Here is a 14,601-nt window from a genome sequence, read left to right as displayed (position 1 = left end):
CAAGGCAGCAGAGCCGGCCACGACACAGCAGGGCTCCCCTTTGAGAGTGTCGATCGTAGTCGACACCGGGGAGCGCCGGCTGGGCCAGACCCCCACTGTAGTAGACCCCGGGCATGCGGATGCCCCATATTGGGGGCGGCAGCCTAGCCAACTGAGCCGGGAGATCGCGGCCAGGGAGAAGAGGAGAGAGGAGGTCCTTGCCCGTAACATCGAAGGGAAGGAGCATCTGAGGAGTGCCGGATACTGGGTGCGGGGCCCGACATATCAGGGCCAGGTCAGAATATTCAACCGGGATAAAGGCTGGGGGTTCCTGTATGACCCCAACTTGGAAGGAGAAGTCTTCTTTTCCCGGCAGGACGTTAATGCTCATCTCCCGTTTGGGCACCCGGACCGTGATCTTCTGCCCGGTGATTTGGTGCACTACACCCGGCACCGCGGGGAGAGGGGCTGGTTCGCCCTGGATGTTCGTAGTGGCAGAGAGTGCCACGTGCAGGTGCGGTCCCCATCCCCTCCTCCACCGTACAGCCCCGATGTGGAGGTTGAAGAAGAGATGGAGTAAAGTTGTTTGCCGGTAGCCCGTTGGCTCTAAAGTGCCCGTCCCCGTTGGGACTTGTGTTGATCCCCGTTTTGCCCCTGTTGCGTGATTGACTGCTCATGGACAAGGCCGTGGACTTGCAGGCCACCCAAAAACTATTGGGTTTGTAAATATTGTCCCATCCTGCCCCCTTTAACCATGCCTTCCCATTCCGTTAGCCTCCGGAGAGGCAGATTGGAGGAAGGACCCGCAGCAGAGCAGGCTGGGGTCCGGTCACCACCGGGACTGGTGACCATCCTTCGGGGAGCCTTTGGGCAACTGCCGGGTGCGCCACACCGTACCCGTTCCCGCCTGGGTGATCTGGCCGTGTTCCTGTTTCCGGACTGGGGAAAAGGGGTGCTGCCCGTTTCTTAGGGGCAGCATCAAGGCTAGGTTGTTTGGGTGGGAAAGGCAGAAGAACATGAACCTGTTCCGTTATTAAAGTTATGCAACGTTTAAGTAAAATGCCTCCCGTTATGGGAAGACCTTCAGTAATCATATGTTTGTAACCTTGTTATTATACTTGTAAATGTTTCCCCGTTTTACAGTTAAAAAAGAAAAAGAAAACAAAAATAAACCGGAGTTCGTCGGGCAGCCCGCGGACGGTCTGCATTAAACCAAGGGGGAGTTTGACGCCCTGGATCCCAGGGGTCACAGGTAACAACACCACCAACACCACACACACCCCCATCCCTTGTGATGACACACCCGTCACCTGAAAGGGAGACCTGATGCCTCCCTCAGGGCAAGTAGAGCACACCAGGTGGGCGGAGTCAGGCAGAAAGGCACGCCCACCGAGGAGATTACTGTCCTGAGGCAGGAAGTACCGTTTAGTTTTAAGTTTAAGTAGGAGTGGAGAACAGTTTAAGTACAGTGAGAGTTGTGAGAGGAGCAAAGCTGACAGGGACCCGGGTTGGAGCCTGGGATCCCCGTAACGTCAGGCAGGTAGATGGTGGTGGCCACCTGCAGGAGTACCGATGTAGCGACCGACGGAACCGTAGGGACCGGTCCAGGGTTGGAGCCCGCCGGACCCGAACCGGGGAGTCAACAGCTAATCAGAGCACCAGTAACCGGGTACTCAGACCCCGTCCTAGCTTAGGCCGGTTTCACACATCCGGCTTTTCGCCGTTTGCCGGATCCGGCGCTCTCCCGTACAGACAATACAGTACAGTGACAGCGCTGTAACTTCTGGGTCACATGTGCCGGTCACATGACAGCACGTGACCGGCGCTTGTTGCACTGTCACTGTACTGTAGTCACTGTATGGGAGAGCGCCGGATCCGGCAAACCGGCAAAAAGCCGGATGTGTGAAACCGGCCTTAGAAGCCACTGAGTTTAGGCAAATTCACTGATTGCAGTCTGGACCTCTCGGGTTCATCCTCACCCAAAGTCCCGAAAGAAGGCAACAGCCCACTGATACCGGGTAAGAGCCACCGCCAAGGGCCAAACATCCAACGGGCCAGTGCCTGCGGGCAACGGAGGGCTCTTCTGGCAGCCAAACGCCGGGGAGCGGGCTACCACTGTCCAGGCAGGGGAGCCAAAAGTCAAAACAAAAGTGCAAGGGAAAGGGACTACCATCGGCCTCACAAGGGACACAAGCAGCCAGCTGCGGAACCCGACCATACACGAAATTTGGTTTACCAGTGACTCTGAGTGTGAATTAATCGTGAGTACACCAGTGCAATCTGGGCATGACACTGCACCGCAGCACGGCACCTTGCACCCCGACATCAACGCCCGTCCCACCGGGCCCCGGGACACACCGCCCCTACCCACTGAGGGGCTAACATCCAGGCTGCGCCATCAACACCGATCCCGGGAGCCCCCTTCACTCCAGCCACAGCGGTGGTGCATCCCGTCACCACGACCCGTGGGTGGCGTCACGACCCGTCCGACGACAACGTGGCCCCCGGCTGCGAACCTCGTCCCACACCACCACCCCACTGCCTCCCCTTAACAGAGCGACGTGGCCCCTGGTCCGGAGGCGCTCGAGCCACCGACAACCCGAGCCCGGGCCTCGAGCGGCTCGGCCCCGAGGCAAGTGGAGCGGCCGAGCCCTCTCAGGGCGGTACACTTGCGCTGGAGGCAGGCGAAGGAGGCAGCAAACCAGGAATTGCTCCTTATTTGGAGAATTTTTGGAGGAGTTTTTCGTTTCCTTAAGACTTTTGGAAGAGTTTCCTTTTAGTTTCTGCAGCTTTTTTCAGTGTACAGTGCTTAGTTTGGAGAGGTTTAGGGTGCTGTTAGGATCCGCTGCAAACAAATGACATGCACTGTCTTTCGTTCCCCCCAGGCATTTATCAAAACCTCTACAGGTAAAAAGAAAAAAACAAATGCCTAAATACATCTTCATAAGATCAGCAAAGTAGATTCCCCATTGTATTGGATATGGATCCAGTCTCTGTGACTGCAGACTTGCACATACTCACTGTGCTGTCAGGATTCTCCGATGCCGGTAGCGGGCAGTCATGTGTAAATATGTAATCTGCATTCTTCTGGCCACATTCCAACTAGACAAGTCCAGCCTCGCTCAATTCACTTGTATTGAGTGAGGCCATGCACATCTAGTCGGCACGTGACCGTATGTATGCAAATCACATACTTGTGACTGCCCGCTCTTGGAGAATCGTGACATTGCGCGCTCACACAGTGTGCTGTGAGGATTCACAAGTTTGTAGTCACATAAAGTGTCTGTAGACTTGTACCCCAAGGCCGGACAACCCCTTTAATTATGATTTATAGAGGAGATGCTGCCAAGTGTCCAGTGATATTGGATTTATCTAGCCAGGGGCGTAACGACCACGGACGCAGAGATCGCCACTGCGAACGGGCCTGGCAGGGTCAGGGGTCCACGCGCCCACCCTGGAGAGAGGCAGCCGGCTACTCTCTGTGAGAGAGGAGCTGCACTGTAACAGCAGACCAAGCGGACGCTATGGGGCTTGTGAGTCAGGGGGGCCCATTGCAAGTGGGGTCACCGGGCCTCCCTCACCTGCAGACCCTCACCTATCATCGTACACACCATTAATGAAGAATGGAGCCGAGCACTCCGCTCAATTCTTCATCATTCTTCCCCTGTGCCTGCGCTCGACGTCTCAGTGCAGCAGAGCGTAGTGACGTCACTTCTGTGTGTCTGCTGTGCTGAAACTGCAGAGTGCATGGGACACTGACTGGGACAGCGGGAGAACGAGGAAAGGTGAGCACTTGTTTATTTATTTTTTTTCAATCGGTGAGCACACGGTGGCCAGAGGCCTATGGGGCTGCATTCAACTGTATGGGGCTGCATAATATATGAACTATAGGGCTGCATTATACAATATGGCCTATGTGGCTTTATAATGCAGTATGGACTATGGGGCTGCATTATATTATATGGAGGACTAATGGGTTACCTTATACATGGACTATGGAGGTGCATTATAATATATGGAGGACTATGGGTTGCAATATAATATATGGAGAACTATGGAGTTAATTATACATGGAGGACTATGGGATGTGCATTATAATAATTGTAGGGCTATGAGGACAACCTTATACATGGAGGACTATGGGGAATGCATTATAATACATGGAGCACTATGGGGGTACATTCTAATATATGAAGGGTTATGTGGGACCCATTATATTATATGGAAGACTATGTGGGGGGCTATTATAGTATTTGGAGAGCTTTATACAAGGAGGGACAAATATACAAGGATGGGAAAGTTTTGTGCTGAGAGAAAGAGGATATTTCCCTCAGTACCCAGCTTTCCCATGCTCTGCTATACATCTTCCCTCAAAACCCAGCTGTCACATGCTCTGATATCATGGGAAAGCTGGGTGCTGAGGAAAAGATGTATATTAGAGCATGGCAAACTCGGTGTACGTGGGGGGGGGGGCAGGTCCAAACTTTGCACAGGAGCCCATCAAACTCTAGTTATGCCATTGTATCTAGCTAATCCACAATTTCTCCTTAACACATCTCTCTTTCAAGGTTCTACCGCAGCATTTTAACTGGCTTGAGGTCTTGAATTTGATTTGCCATCATAACATGACTTTTTTTTTTTTAGCCATTCTCATGTAGATATGCCGGTCTGTTTGGGATTGAATTGTTTTGTCACGGCCGAGACATACTAACCTTTATGAGAGGGGAGCCAGCACGATCTGAAAATGGCATGCATCATATAAAAACTGCAAATTCACAGATTTATTCCAACTGTACTGTAATATAAATGAGATTTTTAGCAAATAATTGATCAATTCTTTGAGCCACCCCTGCCAACGTCATGGCAAATCTCAATAGGGGGGGTCCTACTCTATATTCTGTATTTCATGTGTCATGCGGCCTCCTAGAAAAAGTTAAAAGCAGAACCATAATGGAGCACACATACCTGTAACCTGTATATATAACCGCTTCTATGTTGCAAAAGAGGCAATTGTGGTAGAGGCCAGCCCAGGTCCCAGCATGTGGAGCAAGCTCTACACATACCAGGGCTATATCAGAACTGACCCTCCCAGTTGCAGACAGCAACCATTGATAAAGGCGGACCAGATCCAAGTATGGTGCTTAATTAGCAATGCCTGTGGAAAGGGTGAGGCAACTGAATGTGTACAGCTACCAACAGGAGGAATATATTGCAAACCAAGATCAGGCGTGCATAGCATGGTGGTGACCAGCCACCAGACATTTGTAGCATAACTACAACCAAACAGAGAGAGAGGGGAGCCAGCACGATCTGAAAATGGCATGCATCATATAAAAAGTGCAAATTCACAGATTTATTCCAACTGTGCTGTAATATAAATGAGATTTTTAGCAAATAATTGATCAATTCTTTGAGCCACCCCTGCCAACGTCACGGCAAATCTCAATAGGGGGGTCCTACTCTATATTCTGTATTTCATGTGCCATGCGGCCTCCTAGATAAAGTTAAAAGCAGAACCATAATGGAGCACACATACCTGTAAGGCTGGGGCCACACGGGGACTACTGCGATCCCCTTGCATGAGACTCGGCTCGTGCTGGCAGTACAGCAGAGCCGAGTGTCATGCCTGTGTCTTTGCAACTGAGGTCCGTTCGTGCGAGCAGACCTCAGCTGCGGGGGGCGGGCCGGCACTCAGGAGGGGAGGGAGGGATTTCTCTCCCTCTCGCCTGTGTAGCCGGCTATAGACATTCTCGCTCTGCACGCACGGTACACCGGTGTACCGCGAGTGCAGTGCGATTTTTCTCTCGCCCCATTCACTTGAATGGGTGCGAGAGAAAGAGTCTCGGATTACAATCGCAGCATGCTGCGATTGTTTTCTCGGTCCGATTAGGGCTGAGAAAATAATCGCCCATGTGTGCTGTCACACAGGCTAGAATTGGTCCGAGGGGAATGCGATGTTTTATCGCACTCCACTCGCACCGATTTTCTCGCCGTGTGGCTTAGCCCTAACCTGTATATAGCCGCTTCCATGTTGCAAAAGAGGCAATTGTGGCAATTATAGTACAGTTGGAATAAATCTGTGAATTTTCACTTTTTATATGATGCATGCCAATTTCAGATCGTGCTGGCTCCTTTTTCTATATTAACCTGTATGTAGAGATTTCAATGTCTACTGTGTTTTATAACTTGTGGGGTCACCGTTGTGGTCAGCTCTCTGGGTTTTCATTATGATACAAATGTAATAAAAGGCTGCTGTGGCCATTTAACGCAAGTCACAACCGGTCACGTGTCTCATATATAAATATTAGGCATTATAAGGGGGTTAGAATTGGTTAAGGACTAATTAAACTACCGGATCCCTCTTAGCTTGTCAAGTAGACATAAGGGAAATGTTATTTATTAACTGTTTTTGTGATATAACTATCTAGTTTAAGAGAATAAAAAAATAAAGTCTGAAAATTGCTAAATTTCAATATTTTTTATAAATTAACTCAAATCATATTGAATGATATTTACCACTATCATGAAGTACAACGGGCCACAAAAATCTCAGAATTACTGGGATATGGTGAAGCGTTCCAGAGTTACTACCACATAAAGTGACACTGGTCAGAATTGGAAAATGAGACTCTGTCATTAACATACAAAGGGGCTCAGGCCTTAAGGGGTTAAATATTCAGGGTGTACAGTACAGACCAAAAGTTTAGACACATCTTCTCATCTCTAGAACAACTGTTAAGAGGAGACTTTGTGCAGCAGGCCTTCATGGTAAAATAGCTGCTAGGAAACCCCTGCTAAGGACAGGCAACAAGCAGAAGAGACTTGTTTGGGCTAAAGAACACAAGGAATGGACATTAGACCAGTGGAAATCTGTGCTTTGGTCTGATGAGTCCAAATTTGAGATTTTTGGATCCAACCACCATGTCTTTGTGGAAAAGGTGAACGGATGGACTCTACATGGCTGGTTCCCACCGTGAAGCATGGAGGAGGAGGTGTGATGGTGTGGGGGTGCTTTGCTGGTGACACTATTGGGGATTTATTCAAAATTGAAGGCATACTGAACCAGTATGGCTACCACAGCATCTTGCAGCAGCATGCTATTCCATCCGGTTTGCGTTTAGTTGGACCATAATTTATTTTTTAACAGGACAATGACCCCAAACACACCTCCAGGCTGTGTAAGGGCTAATTGACTAAGAAGGAGAGTGATGGGGTGCTACGCCAGATGACCTGGCCTCCACAGTCACCAGACCTGAACTCAATCGAGATGGTTTGGGGTGAGCTGGACCGCAGAGTGAAGGCAAAAGGGCCAACAAGTGCTAAGCATCTCTGGGAACTCCTTCAAGACTGTTGGAAAACCATTTCCGGTGACCACCATTTGAAGCTCATCAAGAGAATGCCAAGAGTGTGCAAAGCAGTAATCAAAGCAAAAGGTGGCTACTTTGAAGAACCTAGAATATAAGACATATTTTCAGTTGTTTCCCACTTTTTTAAGTATTTCATTCCACATGTTTTCTTTCAAAATGTTGAGGTCTTCAATGTGAATCTACAATTTTTAAAGTCATGAAAATAAAGAAAACTCTTTGAATGAGGAGGTGTGTCCAAACGTTTGGTCTGTACTGTATATCAGCAAAGCTTTAGTTAAGGATCCTCCAAATTTGATTATCTATCCTTATTTATCCATCTCATATCTATACCTATGAATTTATCTATTATCTATCTCTCGCTCGCACTCTCTCTCTCCTGCTGACATCACAGTAAAACTATGTCACAAGTGGTGTGATGTCATCATGGCGTTCTATTTCCCAGTGTTCCGGCCACAGAGAGCTCATTGCTTCACAGACTCCCAAGAGTGACGCAACCCCTTAGATTTTTGTGATAAACGTAGCGAAAATTTATTTCATATTTCAATATGGATAAAGAGAAAAGAAGAGCCCAAAGAGATCGGGTTCTGAGAGAGAGGAGAGGAATAAATGAAGAGCAGGTAATGTTGTTCGCTTTAGGGCGAAATGACGTTATAATACCGGACATGGACACTGACGCCTTAAAAATGGCGTCCAAAAGACAAAATCTGGAAAAAATAGGAAAGACCAGAAGACATGAGCTCTTTACAAAGAGAAGGAAACTGGAGACCCCCGTCCAGACTAACTCTGCAGACTCCGCTGAGCTTCAGAGGGCCATACTCATCGCCTTGAAAAAGCTTGGAGAACTGGTCCCTGAAATAAGGAGACGGAACAAGGATGCCCTCCTTAATAAGCGGAGAAACATCAGCGCAGAGATAGAGCTGGAGGAAGATCTCCAAGAAAGACATGTCACATCCAGTTATGGAAGTGAAGACGACACCCTGAACCTACAGAGAGCGGCAGCCCAGAAAAGAATCAAGAACAACAGAGACTGGGTTGTCCAATGTAGGAGACGTCTCATCAATCCCCAGCATATGATAAATGGGAATGGTGCAGTATGGAGGCTGCAGTCATCAGCCAAAACCATCTCCATCCCGGAGTATCTATTTCAGCGGAGTGATTCTCCCCAACCAACGATAAATGGGAATGGTGCAGTATGGAGGCCGCAGTCATCAGCCAAAACCATCTCCATCCCAGAGTATCTATTCCAGCGGAGTGATTCTCCCCAACCAATGATAAATGGGAATGGTGCAGTATGGAGGCCGCAGTCATCAGCCAAAACCATCTCCATCCCGGAGTATCTATTCCAGCGGAGTGATTCTCCACCAGACGGATCACTGGATAAGGATGAACCAGGTAAGATAGAAACAGCTCAGAATAAGAAGACTGGGGGGAGACGGATTGTACTAATATTATGTACAGACCTCAATTATCAATGCTGTTTAATGGAAAAACTGCCCTTATTGCCCCTAGCAACCAATCACATTTCATGTTCTATAGAATGTTCAGGAATGTAATCTGTGAGTCGTTGCTATGGGCAACAGGGACATTTTTGCTAATAGACAGTTTAGATAAATATTGGACACTTCTTGCTCATTTACATAATCATGTTTAACATAGCAATATATGCTCCGACGCTAGATTTATTAACCCCTTCTTGACCCGGTAGTTGTTTTTTTTCTTCTCTTTCAAAAAAACCCATATTTTTTTAATTTGTCTGCCAATATAGCTGTATGAGGATTTGTTGTTTTTAGTTGGTGAAGCTGCAGTTATTTTTTGTCACTGAATGTTCTGGAAAATGGGTCAAAAAATGGCAAGTGTGGTACAACTGTGGGAAAAAGAAGTGATTCCACCATTGTGTTTTTTTACTGTATTCATTGAGTGGTAAAAATGACCTCAGAAAATGATTCTCCGCCCGTTACATTTATTGTATTAGGGAACATGCAGAGAGTTTTTATTTATAGAATTGGTGATGAAAGTAAATGTTGGAATTACAGAAATAATTTGTCTGTTTTTAAATTCTGAGACTTGTAACTTTCTTTTGATGGCTCGGTGGAGCTGTGTGAGGGATTATTTATTGTATGTCAGGTTGTAGCTTTTATTGATACCTTGCTTTGGTAGACAGGACATTGGGATATATTTTCAAAGCAGTTTTTAGATGTATACGGCTCCCCAACAAAATGCAATTCCAGAGTTGCAATTTTTCCTTCTCATTTCACTGCTTACTGTTTGGGTAACATAAGCAATTGACCCTTGTAATCGTGTCATGAGGAGGCTAATAGGAGCTGGTGCAGGCAAATCTGCAATTGCTTCACTGTCAGCATTGAAATGGCTAAACTAAAGTAATCAGAGTGTGCTCCGGTCGCTGCAGTTATAGGCAGACGGCAGCTCTGTATTACAGCCGGCATCTCCCTGGTATGGTGCATCCTCAGGTCCTGAGCCCACTACATGCAGTTGCCGCACAACATGATAAACATTTTCCATTATGTGTTCTCAAAGAGGTTAATAACTTTTGTATCATCTCAGCAGATGGAAGCCTTATGACACCTTCTGATGTAGCAGACATGCCAGCACACGACCTTGGTGATGCCAGATCCCGAATTGTACCCCTAAGAGAAATGGTCAACTCGAAAAATCCTATTGATCTTTCTAGTCTTAAAATCCAGAAAGATCTTGCAGAGGGAGACTTCGGAAAAGTAAGTGTGAATTATCCTCCTCTGTGTTTCCTAATGTGTTCTGCACCAGATACACAGGAGGAATATACATATTCATTATAGGATATTCATGTGTAATGATAACCAGGATAATCCAGTGATCCATTACACAGATCCATATAATAGATTGCAGAGTTTGGTCTGATCTGTTGTGTTTTTCCTTTAGGTCATCTTGCCATCAGATCCGGTCAGTGAAGAACCGATGGACGTTGATATACCAGTTGTCTGTTCCCGGAGAAAAGTGGTCTACACAGACAAACTTTTAGACAATGACCGTCTAACATTCCACACAAAGCTTGGACAGGGAGGGTTCGGAAAAGTAAGTGTGAATTCCTGCTCTTCCATACTCACCTATGTATCCTGACCAGATACACAGGAGGGTACACATATTCATTACAGGACGTTCATATGTGATGATAATTGGGATAATGTAGTGATCCATTACACAGATCCCCATTACAGATGACAGTCTGGTCTGATCTTTTGTGATTTTCTTTCAGGTCCTTTTGGCATCACATGTGGACAGTGAAGAACTGCTGGCAATAAAGATCATCAAGAAGAGCCGTTGTTATAAGGACATGATATCCACAGAGTTAGACGTCTTGACAATGGCCGCCGGGTGCCGCTACCTAATGCCTATGCGAGAGTTTCTGGAAACACCTATCGAATATGTAATCGCCATGGACTATATGGCCGGGGGAGACCTGTATGGCTATATGGAATATTCTATGATGTTTAATACAAAAACAATAAGGTAAATTAATGTTTTATATTAAATGCTAATAATCCACTGCCCGTACATTGTAGCCCTAGAGCAATGGACAATGACAGCAGGAGAAAATAATTACATAAGACGAACCCGTGTGTGATCTCCTCATGTTCTCTGTATAATTGTGTATGTAACCACTGATCCATCTTCTACTTTCTTCTCCACAGACTCTTTGCGGCAGAGATGGTATGCGGAATACAGTTCCTCCATGAACGTGGCATCATACATCGGTAATCAGTTCATCTTCATACATCTGTCACCTCTGATTCTCTGTTGTCTCCTTATATATCTATTGTACAATGATTTCTTCATGAATTATCCTCACAATCAGTGTCTGCTTCTTCTCCCTACAGTGACCTGAAGCCACATAACATCCTCCTCCAAGACACCGGACACATAAAGATCTCCGACTTTGGCTTAGCAGCCATGAATGTCCGTGAGGATGATGTACTGAAAGAGTTTGTAGGTACACAGGGTTACATGGCACCCGAGGTAAGGAACATCCCGGTACGGTTGATACCCACAGTAGGACTGATTAATAGTCTGATCCCTATGTATCCTGCTCATATCTAACCACAGACCGTCCCTCTTACCCTCTGTGTGTAAATCCCCTCCCCAGTATATTCAGCTAATCTCATGTCTCCTCTTCCCACAGCTAATGGACCGCGCTGGATACAACCATCTGGTGGACTCTTTTTCCTTTGGTGTCATCCTATATATGATGACTGTAGGTGAAGAGCCTTTCTGGAGCGATGCTACAATGGACGACTATCACTATTCTCTGCAAGAGGACATCCCATATTTTCCACCTGGGATCTGCTCTAACGCCATTAATATCATCCAAAGGGTGAGTAGGATCAGAAGGAGAACGATGATGTGGATTATAAGGAGAGATAGAAGATAAGATGTTGACAGTCCATAGAGATTGTGTAATATCCTATCAGTAAGACAACATCATTTAATTAATAATGATCTCTCTCATTTTCCAGCTTCTTTGCAAAACTCCATACGGCAGATTGGCCATAAAATCATCCATCAGAGCTCACCCGTTCTTCCACTCCATCAACTGGAGCGACGTGGAGTCCGGCAGAGCCGAGCCACCATTCCCATATTTCTATGTAAGTATAATAGATAGGGACATCCAAAGTGTTATCACTGCCCAGTAACACACAGACCCACTATACACCTTAATGCTATATTCCCCCCAGTATACAGTATATATGCGGAGCTGATTCTCTAAAATGTACATTTCTCTTCTTACAGGACATTTAGGCTGATAGAAATCAGCCCCATTCCAATAACATCATGGAATGAAACTTTACATCAAAACGATGAGACGACTAAACTGGACTTTCCTATTTACCGAACTACGACAAACCCACCGCGCTTCCACCACATAACATCCATGTAGATTTGAGCACCAGACATCCAGGGATTTACTCCGATCGCCATATTTGGGGTCAGGAAGGAATTTTTTTTCCCTTGAAACGAGGATAATCCAACAACAAGTCCTCAGGGTTTTTCGCCTTCCTCTGGATCAACATAACAAGTAGGCTGAGATTGAAGGAATTCTTTCAGCCATACTTGCTATGTTACCATCTGGTTGACTCATCTACAATGTGGTGGTAAAGAGAAGACTACCGGATATGGACAAATGAAGGCAGCGGCTGCTCCTTCACAAACCTAATATGGACAAATGAAGACAGCGGCTGCTCCTTCACTTACTGAATATAGACAAAAAGAAGGTAGCGGCTGCTCCTTCTCCTACTTGGCCTCGTACAGACAGAAGGTAGCGGCTGCTCCTTCTCCTACTTGGTCTTGTATGGACAGAAGGTAGCGGCTGCTCCTTCTCCTACTCGGCCTTGTGCAGACAGAAGGTAGCGGCTGCTCCTTCTCCTACCTGCACATGGTCAGACAGAAGGTAGCGGCTGCTCCTTCTCCTACTTGGCCTCGTACAGACAGAAGGTAGCGGCTGCTCCTTCTCTTACTTGGCCTCGTACAAACAGAAGGTAGCGGCTGCTCCTTCTCCTACTCGGCCTTGTGCAGACAGAAGGTAGCGGCTGCTCCTTCTCCTACCTGCACATGGTCAGACAGAAGGTAGCAGCTGCTCCTTCTCTTACTCGGCCTTGTGCAGACAGAAGGTAGCGGCTGCTCCTTCTCCTACCTGCACATGGTCAGACAGAAGGCCGTATGGTTGAACACGGTGCTGTAGGAATCTAGGAAAACTCCAACTACACACATCACACGATCCTGCTCTTCTCCTCTCCGTCATGTGTGATTTAGACCTGGATATCCTAACACAGCACAAGTGCGACCAGAAGCCTGAGGAGCAGAATCATCATCATCTGCTCCTTTCTACAGAAAGTGACTGTATCTACAGACTTTCTTTTTAATGTTTGCATGATATTAACAACTTTCATGCACAAATAAAAAAATCTATAACATCTATGCAGCTTTAAACTTTCTTCATTTCATATACAGAATTTAGTGTTTTTATTAATTTCCTGATGATCTAATGTAATTGTGGAAGGGACTTAATAAGGTGTTAGAGCCACAGAAGATTTGTAGGAAAGTAATCCGAAAGGGAGACCTGATGCCGTCCTCAGGGCAAGTAGAGCACACCAGTTGGGCGGAGTCAGGCGGAAAGGCACGCCCACCGAGAAGACACGGCACCTTGCACCCCGACATCAACGCCCGTCTCACCGGGCCCCGGGACACACCGCCCCTACACACGGAGGGGCTAACATCCAGGCTGCGCCCTCAACACCGATCCCGGGAGCCCCCTTCACTCCGGCCGCAGCGGTGGTGCATCCCATCATCACGACCCGTGGGTGGCGTCACGACCCGTCCGGCGACAACGCGGCCCCCGGCTGCGAGCCTCGTCCCACACCACCACCCCACTGCCTCCCCTTAAAAGAGCGACGTGGCCCCCGGTCCAGAGGCGCTCGAGCCACCGAAAACCCGAGCCCGGACCTCGAGCGGCTCGGCCCCGAGGCAAGGGAAGCGGCCGAGCCCTCTCAGGGCGGTACACATCAACTCTTCTGGCGTCACGAACAGGATTCGGACAGTCCACTTACCTGTGGAAGTGCGCCTTAGAAGTATCCGCCAGCGGCGTCCTACCGAAAAAGTTGAAGATCCGCCATCTTAGGTGCGAAAGTTTCCCGCTCGAGTCGTCTTCCCCGAGCAGTGAAGGCGCGAAAAGAAAGCCCCGCCCCCAGAGCAGAAAGTGCTGGAAGAAAACCAGGGGGGAGGCGTGCGAAGAGACCGCCTGATGTGACCAAGAAGATAAAAAGGCAGGGACTCCAGGACCCTGCATCCGTTCCTGGATCCCGACAGTGCGACAGCAGCAGGACAACTCCCGTCCAGAGTCCCGAGATCCCGGAGCCCGTGCCAGGAACAGCGGCGTGGGTGAAGGCCCGGACAGAGGAGATGTGCCGCCGCCTTCAGCACCAGGTACGCTTTCTAGTAGAGCACTGGGCAGTGGAGATGGGGGAGATAGTGGCTACCGTGTGCGCCCGTGAGAGGATGATGGTGTTGGCAGGGTTGGAAGGCGACCCACGTCCCTGTGCCCTTGAGGGGTCGGCCATCGCGGCTGAGGGACTCGGTCTGCTGCTGCCCGCCATACCGCCTCCTCCATTGCCCGCAGTGGTTGTTGCTGCTCCTCCGTCCGTATCCCCACCCCCGACACCGGTGGCGGAGTCCGTCCTGGGCGCTCATGGAAAGCTGCTTGGGGAGG

The 14,601-nt window shown here is 48.1% G+C and overlaps 2 protein-coding genes across 4 annotated transcripts in view; one reads left to right on the top strand and one right to left on the bottom strand.

The window, feature by feature from the left end:
- The window catches only part of LOC142254653 (5-hydroxytryptamine receptor 3A-like), a 59,909-nt gene that overhangs the window by 7,317 nt on the left and 37,991 nt on the right, over nt 1–14,601 (bottom strand). The gene's annotated exons all lie outside the window — the stretch shown is intronic.
- On the top strand, nt 7,832–12,877 carry LOC142254651 (calcium-independent protein kinase C-like). Of its 2 annotated transcripts, none has more exons than XM_075325824.1 (9): nt 7,832–8,738; nt 9,912–10,078; nt 10,263–10,415; nt 10,597–10,850; nt 11,033–11,095; nt 11,219–11,357; nt 11,521–11,712; nt 11,855–11,983; nt 12,129–12,877. In XM_075325824.1, exons 1-9 carry the CDS (start codon nt 7,892–7,894, stop codon nt 12,135–12,137), a joined length of 1,953 nt encoding a protein of 650 aa, XP_075181939.1. In that variant the 5' UTR covers nt 7,832–7,891; the 3' UTR covers nt 12,138–12,877. The 2 variants fall into 2 exon arrangements, with proteins under 2 accessions (XP_075181939.1, XP_075181938.1); XM_075325823.1 differs by having other exon boundaries at nt 9,909–10,078.

The sequence above is a fragment of the Anomaloglossus baeobatrachus genome, chromosome 10, assembly GCF_048569485.1.
Source record: "Anomaloglossus baeobatrachus isolate aAnoBae1 chromosome 10, aAnoBae1.hap1, whole genome shotgun sequence".
NCBI classification, from domain to species: domain Eukaryota; kingdom Metazoa; phylum Chordata; class Amphibia; order Anura; family Aromobatidae; genus Anomaloglossus; species Anomaloglossus baeobatrachus.
This window is presented reverse-complemented; position numbering and strand designations above follow the sequence as displayed.

Bases quoted from the DNA above. Each gene is read 5' to 3' on its own strand.
- LOC142254651 (XM_075325823.1), top strand. From the start codon at position 7,892: ATGGATAAAGAGAAAAGAAGAGCCCAAAGAGATCGGGTTCTGAGAGAG. The intron at 10,079-10,262 runs GTAAGTGTGAAT...TTTTTCCTTTAG, and splicing joins CAGAGGGAGACTTCGGAAAA to GTCATCTTGCCATCAGATCC. The intron at 11,096-11,218 runs GTAATCAGTTCA...TTCTCCCTACAG, and splicing joins GAACGTGGCATCATACATCG to TGACCTGAAGCCACATAACA.